The sequence below is a fragment of the Quercus robur genome, chromosome 12 (genome assembly GCF_932294415.1).
Source record: "Quercus robur chromosome 12, dhQueRobu3.1, whole genome shotgun sequence".
NCBI lineage: Eukaryota > Viridiplantae > Streptophyta > Magnoliopsida > Fagales > Fagaceae > Quercus > Quercus robur.
Genome location: NC_065545.1, coordinates 7,584,517 through 7,595,374, shown reverse-complemented (window position 1 = coordinate 7,595,374; position 10,858 = coordinate 7,584,517). Strand labels below are relative to the sequence as shown.

At 36.3% G+C, this 10,858-nt stretch overlaps 1 protein-coding gene across 1 annotated transcript; it reads right to left on the bottom strand.

Annotated features, from left to right (window-relative positions):
• Positions 1-1,984: 1,984 nt before the first annotated feature.
• LOC126708086 (uncharacterized) lies at positions 1,985-2,524 on the bottom strand. Its single transcript, XM_050407908.1, has one exon. The coding sequence runs from the start codon at positions 2,522-2,524 to the stop codon at positions 1,985-1,987; it is 540 nt and encodes a 179-aa protein (XP_050263865.1).
• Between the last annotated feature and the right edge of the window lie 8,334 nt (positions 2,525-10,858).

The following is a 10,858-nucleotide window of genomic DNA, read 5'->3' as shown; positions in this document are numbered from 1 at the left end:
TAAATTTTATTATATTAAAATATAAATTTATGATAGATGGTAAAAATAGTTAAAATAGATTTTGAATTTTGTTTTGAATTTCTTAAAACAAATTGAAATAAAATTTTAGTTGGAGCAAAATTTTAACTGAGACATAGCTAACAAAATTTTCCCTAAAGTAGACTAAACTAATTAATGAAAAATTAACCATTTGTCACAAAGAAAAAAATAGCTACTTGGCACAACCACGGATTTTAGACACAAATTTTATCATATACCATATGATAGTAATAAAATCTTGAATGTCCCACTTCTTCTTTTTCTTTTTTGGGTTGAAACCTAAAATGTCCCACTTTAAATCAATATAATTCATTTGCACTTAAAATTCAAACCGTGACATAATAGTCATGCCCCATTTGTTGTACTTAAAAATAAATGTAGGTCAAAATATAATATATAAAAAAAGACCCAGGGGATTTTGGGTCAATCGTAAACAAATCCCATGTACTTTAAATTTTGTGTTTTTGACTTTTGAGTGGTAAGAAATGACAAATTTGACCCCTCCATCTCACTTCCATCAATTATTACTAAAAGAAAAGGCAATGTTATGTTCACAACCAATTTTACAATAATTGATTTGACGAATTTTTCATTAGTTCTTATAAGCTCACCACGAATATCATTTTTTATTATTATTTACAACTAACAATTTGCCTCATTAATAGTTGTGAAAATTTTGTATCTATAAACTTTCTTCCAATAGAAATGTGTGTGTGTGTTAGTTGCTTAGGGCTTGGAAAAGTGGTGCCACACAAGCCATACAAAAATAACCTAATATAAGTCAAGTATGCCACAAGTCACATCATATCATCATATCATATACTATATGATAAAAGTTTGGCTTAGAAGTAGTGGTTACGCCAAGTGATTTCACCAAATTACAGCAATATTTTGAATAAAAAAAAAATTTAGATAGAAACAACAACTTATTTGTTCTTGTTAGTTTCTTTAGATAAAATAGCAATAAGTGTTTAACAAAACATGAAACATACATCTAAGTTTCATTTGATAGTGACAACAATTTTTTTTTTTTTTTTTTGCTAAACTTCAATTTCATTAAACACTAACAAAAGAGCACGATGAGGAATCTTCCATACAAACCGACATAAGAGGGGGAGGAAGATTACTCTTATTGAAACAAAACTTGCTGGCAGGAATTCAACGCAAATCTAGTAGCTGAATGCATGGCTAAGTTGTTGTTTCTCCTAATCCAATGAAACTTACAAGAAACAAAACTAGAACTTAAGCTATGGGTGTTGTTAGTAATAGTGCAAATGTTCCAATCTGGTATATGGTCTTGCGATGACAAAGCATTGAAGCAGACCTGTGTGTCACCCTCAACAATGACGGTCTTCCAATGTTCTTGAATTGCAAGCTAAACAGCCCAAAGAATAGAGGTAGCTTTTGCTTGAGATGGTGAGCATGAATGGAGACAAGAACCCCAAATATATAGGACTTCACCTCAATAATCTCTAGCGACCACTGCCAGGGCAGATTTGGAGCTATTCAACGCAACATCCACATTAAGTTTGATCCATCCATGAGGGGGGAGGGGTCCACACAGGTGTTGGCTGAACTGTTGGTAGAGCTCTTGTGGCTGAGAAAACTCTAGAATACTCCAAGAACCTTGTTTGAACATTCTTCTTAGAAAGATGAATATTAGCTATACCATCTTGAAACTAAACTAGGTTTCTTGTCCTCCAAATTTCATCAATAATCAGCACAACATCAATAATCTCTAGCGACCACTGCCAGGGCAGATTTGGAGCTATTCAGCGCAACATCCACATTAAGTTTGATCCATCCATGAGGGGGGAGGGGTCCACACAGGTGTTGGCTGAACTGTTGGTAGAGCTCTTGTGGCTGAGAAAACTCTAGAATACTCCAAGAACCTTGTTTGAACATTCTTCTTAGAAAGATGAATATCAGCTATACCATCTTGAAACTAAACTAGGTTTCTTGTCCTCCAAATTTCATCAATAATCAGCGCCATATTAAGGGAGATGGTCCACTGATCATGTGATGGGAGGGGAGAATTTGGAGGAATTAAGATCAGCTTGATAATGTCCTCATCAGTGACAAGGGAGGAGGTTTTTATGCATAGACCCCAGCAAGCAGAAGCCCATAAAGCCTTGGTGAAAGGACAACCAAAAAAGAGGTGGATAGGAGATTCTTCCGCATTATTACAGAAAATGCATGTAGGATCAATGTGGTCAAATCTTCGATTCAGATTCACCTTTGTAGGGAGAGCACCAACTCCAATTCTTAATCTTTTGGGTAGCTTTGACCTCCAAAGCTTCTTCCAATGGCTACTTTGGAGATTAGCACTAATAGGGGATTTGAATGAGACATTTTGGACCGATTTGATCAAGAAGATTCCCTTAGGGTCTAGCACCCATATGAGCTGATCCTGCCTAAGCCTGTAAGGGATAGGAATAGCTAAGATTGCTTTAGCTGATTCTACAGAGAATAATTCAATCACCATTGCAAATTTCCAAGTTTTAGTGGAAAGGTCAATCAAATCATATGCCTTAAGCTATTGTTGAGTGTTTGTGCTCACTCTAGGTTGAGGTTTGAAGCCTTCTAGCTATGGGACCCAAGGGTCTGACCATATATCTATTGACCTTCCATCACCCAGTAGATAGAAAGCTCCTTTTTCTACAAGCTTCTTAGCACCCCCAATAGCTCTCCAAGTGGTGGAGGCAATTTTTGGTGGTTCAGCCCTTAGCCAATCACTACTAACTTTGCACTTTGCCCGAAGCATATCCATGCAAATACTCTCTTTTCTAGAACAAACAATCCAAGCTAGTTTTGCTATCAAGGCCGAGTTTACCTCTGTGGATTTCTTAAAACCCAGACCACTTGCACTTTTGGGGCAGCACAGTTCTAGGCTAAGAATCTTCCTTCCTTTTCTTTTGGCTTCCACCAAAACCTCCTAGTTAAGGAGTCCAATTTGTCACAAGTCTTGGTTGGGATGTTAAAAGAGGATAGGGTGTAATTTGGTATGGCTTGGGCGACAGAGTTAATGAGGGTGCACCTTTCGGCCCATGAAAGACATCTACTTCTCCATCTTGACAGCTTGACTTCTAATTTCTCTTGGAGAAAATTGAAGTAACTTGAAGGGGATATGGTTAAGAACAAGGGTGCTTCTAAATAAACAGCTTCTTTTTTTAGTTTTTTTTTTTTTTTTTTTTTTTTTTTTTTTTTTTTTTTTTTTTTTTTTTTTCATTTGGATCAACTATTTGATGGCTCTTCTGATGGGAGGACTTATGTGTTTGGAAAAAAAAAATACCTGACTTATTTTTATTTATACTTTGACCCGACCAATCACAGTATTTGTCCAGGCAACTTGCTAGGATTTTTGCATCGTGTCTTGTAGCCTTTGAAAAAGGACAATATCATCTGCATACATCACATGTGTCAAGGCAGGTCCTCTAGCGCTTGCTTTTACTCTGCTAAGATTGCTCGAACAGAGTTCTTTGTCTAGCAATCTTGATAGCAGCTTTTGCCCCAATATGAATAGATATGGCAAGAGTGGATCTCCTTGCGTCAATCCTCTACTAGGTTTAAACTGATCCGTCTTGCCCCCATTCACAAGAACTTCAAATGACACTGAAGATAAGCAAGCTGAAACCTATCCAATGAACCCACTATCAAAGCCAAAGTTGGTGAGTACAGTTTGGATGAAGCTCCAATTGACTCTATCATAAGCCTTTTGAAGGTCCAACTTTATTACCATGAAACCAGATTTAACTTTTCTAACTTTGAAGCTGTGAAGAAGTTCATGGACAACTACCTGGTTTTCAGCAATCCATCTGCCAGGGATGAACGCGGATTGGCAAGGCAAGATGAGCTTATGGAGGATGGGACGAATCTTCGCAACTAGGAGCTTGGAAATGATCTTATATACTACATTGCACAGGTTTATTGGTCGGAAGTTATTGACTGAAGAAGGATTTAAGGTCTTGGGGATGAGAACAATGAGAGCATTGTTTACCTCTTTATGCATGCTACTAGCCACTAAGAAGGAAATGACTGCTTGTGTCACAGCATCTCCTCCAATGTGCCAAAATTCTTTGTAAAACAAGGCAGGAAAACCATCTGGTCCAGGGGCTTTTAAATCTTGCATTTGGAACAGAGTTGCCTTAATCTCATCAGGGGTTAGGATTTTCCTAAGTAAAGCATTATCTTCCTTGGTGATGCAGGGAGAGATAACGTTGTCCAGATTATCCGGGAAATATACTTCTTCTTTTGTGAATTGTCTCTTGAAGGACTTGAAGAATTGAATTCTAATATCCTTAGAGTTGGAGACCCAAGAGCCATCATTGGACCTAATGGCATCAAGGTTATTATACCTTCTTCAGATAATAGTAGAAAGATGGAAGAACTTTGTATTTCTATCCCCTTCCTTCAGCCATAATTCCCTCGACTTTTGCTTCCAAAGGATTTCGCACCTTTCAAGCCATTCTGATAATTCTACTTGGAGTGCTTTTTCTACTTTACCATTATCCTCGGAAGGAGGATTTTTCTGGATATTGGTTATTCTATCCATCAGCTTATTAATCTTAGATTGACAATGCCCAAACACTTCCTTGTTCCATTTCCAAAGTGCTGATCTGGTTGCTGCTTTCTTTTTGCACAGCTTTACAAGGGCTAAATCACCAACCTCTTCATTCCAAGCCTTTTCCACAACATCATTAGATCTTTTGTCTCTCACCTAAGCAGCTTCAAACCTGAAGGGTCTATGGGCGAAGCTGTCTTTCGGATTTGTGTCCAAGATGATGGGAGTATGATATGATTTAAAGGCTCCCAAGTGAGTTATAGATGCTTTTAGGAAGGCTAATCGCCATGATATGCTAGCAATTCCTCTATCCAGTCTTCTTTTGATGGTTGAGCTACCCCACTGACCTTTAGCCCATGTGTAAGCATTGCCCAAGAAACCTAGGTCAATCATACCAAATTCGAACATAAGTTCTTTTAGGTAGTTGGTAATTGATAAGCCACCTCCTTTGGAACCATTTGACACCTCATTTTCACTTATAGTGAAGTTGAAATCTCCTATACAAACCCAAGGCCAGTTGTAGGAATCTAGGAGAGCCATAAGATTTTCCTAAGCTTTATGCTTTTTGGAGGGATAAGGAAGGCCGTAGAAACCAACTAGGAGCCAATCAGTTAGAGCATCCGAGACTTTGACTGCGATAAGATTATTACTAAATTCCACCTTCTAAATAGTGAGACCAGACTTCCAAAGAACACATATACCACCCGCAGAACCTTTTGCCTCGACAAAATGCATATTAGAGAAATTTATTGAATTCATAACTACTTCCATTCTACTAGCAGACACTTTAGTTTCGAAAAGAAAAATAACATCAGGGCTAGTCCCTTTAATATGAGCCTTAAAGGCTCTAACTGTCGCAGCATTATAGATGCCATGACAATTCCAACTCAGTGTTTTCATGGGGAGGTTGGGGCCTTGATAAGGCCCGCCTCCTTGACCATAGAAGATGAAACATAGCATACCGAAACTAAACTAGAATCAACTGAGAAACCAGGGTCGAACTGGTGCTTATTGTCACCCTCATGGTTGTAACCACCTTGAGTTGTTGGGTTTACACTACCCTTAGCTTTCTGCCATTCCACAACGTCTACTGCTTTCCTAACTCTCCTTGGGAAGAAAGTGAACTTCTGATGAGATATTTTCCTCTTATGTGGAAGGTAGGATGTATGTTGGCTCACTTGGGGTTGGGTTTAGGTTAGGGTTAGAGGGATGATGTTTTGGATGTTCTGTCCATGTGGAATTTAGGATTGGGGTGCGGTAGTAGGTGGTGAGGTAATTGGAGAAGAATTGGGGCTTAGGTCAAGATGAGGGGCTAGATAAGTATCAGACTCTGATAAGGGATGAGTGTTTGGGCTTAAGGTGTTTGGGCCGAATCCTTGTGGGAAGGGTGGGCTTGGATCTTCACTTGTGGTGTTGAAAGTTTTGTGTGGGGAAGTGTTTTGGGCTTGGGTAACGTGAGACAACTCTGTTGGGGTGATATGGATAAGTGAAGATAGGCTGACGTGGGTAAGATTACTCTCTAGCTCATGCTTGCTGGTCCCCATGTCCATGCCAGTACCTTGAAAGTTGGAATGGTACGATGATGACATGCTGGGGTCATTGAGAAGAGGCATGTCAGAATCGTACACCTGAGGTACGCTGTCATCCTGGGGAGTGTGAGCATTGTTTTGTCCTTGTGGTGAAGTTTGACTGCTAGTACAATCACCAGCGGGGGAGGGTGGAGGTGTGGGGTGGATGGGCTTTGAGAAAGCCTTCGTTGGAATGTCGTTGTGTTCAGCTTTCAACCACGGACCAATAGCGATGAACTCATGGCCAAAAGGGTTGGGAAGTAAGAAAGCTTCACCTTGACAGTTTCGGGTTTCATGGCCTACCAAGCCGCACTGGTAACAAACATCTGCAAGTTTTTCATACTTGAGTGCAATCCATAATGAAGGAAGATTCTTTCTGGGAAGGAAGGCTCTTGGCATAAGTGGTTGACAGAGATCCACTTCGAACTGAACACGTATGAACCTTTTCCAGCTACCACCACCCCGCCAGCTAGATCTACCTCTAAGACTTTGCTCACTTTTTCACCTAGCTTTCGAAGGTTGTCTGGTGATTTCCATAGCTCAGGGAGACCATGGACTTGGACCCAGAACGTTGATGTAGTAAAGGAAACCTCTTGCCAAGCAAGGGAGGGGCTCCATTGCTTTAGGACAAGATGATCACCTCTTATGGACCATGGTTTTCTTTGAAACGCATGGTTGGCCTTATGCTGGAAGCAAACTTGAAAACATTCATGTCCATGCGCTTGACATGGACTTGAAATGCTGGCTACCACACTCTATTTACAAACTCAGAGACAATGGAAAGACTTACATTTTTGTTGGTTATGAGCTTTCCCAAAAGGATGAGGGAGGGAACTTTTGGGTCTGGTTGGTTTGGAGGGAGTTCTAGAAAAGCATCTATACAAGTGCATTTTTCAGTGCGGGCTACGAGGTCAGAGACCTCCATTAAGACAGTGTAGGGTGATTGATAGCTAAGATTATACAAGTAGGGGTTGGTCTGTGAAAAGAAAATACAGAGGTAAAGAGGGAGGGCCTCAAGGAAGGGGTAGTTGCTACAGGGAGAGCATGGAGACCAAGGTTTTCTTACACTGAAAGATTTTTTATTTTTACATATGCCATGTATTAATTAACTTAATAGAGACAATAACTTATCTGTTCTTATCAGTTTCTTTAGATAAAATAACATTAAATGGAGAAAATTATACAGTCCTCATGATGGACCACATTACTTGTCCATCATTCTACTAAAAGACTCTCACCTGTTTAAAATTGCTAAGTCAAAAAAAAAAAAATTTAAATAGAAACTGACTACCGACTCAGCAATTTAAGAAGGTGTGAGTTTTTTAATGGAATGGTGGACAAGTGATGATCCACCTTGAGGACCTTATAATTTCTCCAATAAGTTTTAACAAAACATGCAATATGCATCTAAGTTTTAGAAATTTGAATCCTACTCCAACTAAAAATCTATTATCAAAATTTCAAAACTTATATATATTCGCCAGTGGTCTTTCCATAGAATCTCTCTTGCACCCATGTTATTGTTTTTTTGTTTTTGTTTTTTGTTTTTCGAGTTGCAACTTGCACATATGTATTTGTATTGGAAGGATATACATGTTGTATAGATTTATAGGAGTTGATAAATTTATATGATACTCTCTTTCTCTCTGGAACAATTTTTTTCCTAATAATTAAACTACTACTCTCATTAATTATTTATTAATTGTTAGGATATATTTCCTCAAATTAAGGGATAAAAATAACAATAGTTTAATTTACGTAAAACCTTATCATTTAAATTTTAACAAATTCAAATTTTATTCAAACTAAAAGTTTATTATAGATATTTTAACTTCCTTCCCTAGAAAAAAAAAAAAATAATAACTGAAAACCAAAATCTCACATAAATTTTAAACTGTATTTTAGGATAACCTTATTTATGCAAGTATAAGAAAATATTTAATTGCTTGAGTTCAAATCACTCTCTTCATTAATAAATAAGGAATTATAAAAAAAATAGAAAAGTTTTTATTGATCATTTTAATTAGAGATATTATATATAAGGACAAATATACAAAATTAAGCATTTTATATAATAATAATAATAATAATAATAATAATAATCATTTATTTAGTTAGAAACGAGTTCTAAAATTATGTAATAATTAATGACTCATTTAGTTATTATTTTTCAAAAAGAAATATAAAGAAAATTCATGACTAAAGTCATGCAACGCACAAGACTTTCACTGGTACATATATAAAGCTCAATATCTATAAGTAGTTAGAAATGGAGCATTCAAACCCTAATTTTCTTCATAAAGAAAAATAAGACAATATTATTAAATTATAAGACTCTTTACCTTTGAAGATGTATTCGATGTGGCATCAAGTCTAAAAATTAATTTGCCTCATTTTCCATAAATATAGGGCTTTCTTGAAATGATGGCATCGTAAGCGTGTGAAAGTTCTCTTGCGTGTATGATTTGGTCATACAAAAGGTAGTTTGACAATAACATTTGTGGTTATACATTAGACATAACTATATTCATGATCAATTTGAGAAGAAAAAAACTATATCCATTGTTAATTTTCCAATTTGATTGCCACATTAATTACACCTCATATAGGCGTTTAAAGTGTTTTGTCTTCTCCTCTCAAAAAAAAAAAAAAAGTTTTTTTTTTTTCCTGCATTTCTTATTAACTAATGCTCGGTTGTTGTTTTTCTTCTTCTTCTCCCAAAAAAAAAAAAAAAAACACTTATGCTTTGTTCTTTTCACATAGTATTTTTGTGTGGATTAAATGATAGTTTCACAATTTTGGATTAGAATCTTGTATGTGGTCGTTGGTGTTATTAGCATGAATATAAAACATTCCGAGTTGCTAAATTGTTAAGGATAATTTATATATTACCTTTACAAGTTGCACAACAGAGAAACTACACTTGTAAAGTCACCCAAACACAGGGACAGAATTAGGATTTGAATAAGGGGGGCCAAAGCTTAAGACAATTTTTTTTTTTTTTTTTTTATGAAAATAAAAACTAACATCTATTTCATATTCAACAAAATACTACATATAATATAAGTGTTTTTTAAACATTTGATATTATAAACATTTTGACAAAGTATAACATACAAAATAAGTATTTCTTAAACATTTCAACAGTTTTTTTTTTTTTTTTTTGGATGAGAGTTTGTCGGTTATTGATGCTATACTTTCAGTCCATATTTATTTATTTTCTTGTGGGTCAATTTCTAAACATTTCAGAGGAGATCCAAAAATATATATATTTAAGGGAAATCTTAATTTTTCAAATTATATATGTATACCAGTTTTTTTATTTTATTTTTTTATAATTTTGGGGGTGGAGGTCCACCCTTGCCCTACTGTAGGTCTGCCCCTGCCCAAACAAGTTTCATTCAATGACAGTTATTGCTTCATGTAAATGGTAAAAGTGCACTAGACAAGGTCCAATGGCATCGAAGTAGTTTTAATAAGAAGTGATAAGTAGCTTTATACGAGCACTTTTGGTAGCGGATGTAAAATTCAGACTGGGTCTTTTTCATACCTAATAATGTTGATTGTAAATGAAGGTTTATTAAATAGTCAAAAGAGCATGGTGATTTAAAATTTTGGTCTATGGCTAATGGTTTTGCCAATCTTTTTGTATTGACGCCACTTGTTGAGAGAGAGTTGTGGTTGGGCATAATGATTTCTTATTATGTAGTTTTCTGGTGATTTACCCCCTGAACTTAGGTTGCAGTTTAAGGTTGAACCTCAACCACCTTAAGAATGTTGTAAAATAGCGGAAGCTCAAATTACCAAAATTGATTGTGAAAATATTTTAGGCTTGTGAAAAATCTTCAAACTAACAATAAGAATGAAGAAAATTAATCCAAAAGAATATAGACACAAAACACCAAGAATTATGTGGTTCAGCATTAGCCTACATCCACGGGTGACGACGAACAAATTTCACTATATTAAATTTGGAATAATACAAATTGGTGTAGAGACACTCTCACAAACCCAAATCCCAAATATACCCAAATAGCTCTCTCTCACAAACACAAAACCAAAGAACTAAAAGTTTACAAATACCAAATATGAATACCAAATATCAAATATGAATTGCGCACAAACCAAAGAGAGAGCCACAAATTAAATCCAAAAGTTGCAATGCACCAAGAGAGAGCAAATCACCAAACCGCAGAACCAAAACCAAGCCGTTGGGTTCTAAGACTTTAGGTTTAAATGTATTAGAACTTCAATTTGTAATGTTGGCAAACCATGATCAAAACGTTTTAGTCTTGTTTAGACTTGCTCAAAGTATTTGCTTTTTATGTAAAGTTGGAATCAAGTTACTGCAGAATTTATTGTGCAATTCTGTCTGGCTCGATCGATCAAGAATTAGACTTGATTGATCGAAAGTCGTGTAGATTGTTTTTTTGCAGAAATTTCCAACTTAGCCCAAGCCCGCTTAATGTGTAGGGTTTTATGTTTTGTCTTAAGTATAAAAGGGAAAACTCTAACCACGTTTTGGAGATGCTCCATATGCTGTGTGTGTGAATCTTTTGTTGCCTTCACACATACTTAGGGTTTCCAAGTTTCAAGATTATGTCAAGAACTTGGTGATCGATTCAGTTGCTGCATTAAGAGCTTAAAGATACACAAGCGGGGGTGCTTGTACTTGCTGGAAATCCAAGAA

Bases quoted from the DNA above. Each gene is read 5' to 3' on its own strand.
- LOC126708086 (XM_050407908.1), bottom strand. From the start codon at position 2,524: ATGGTGATTGAATTATTCTCTGTAGAATCAGCTAAAGCAATCTTAGCT.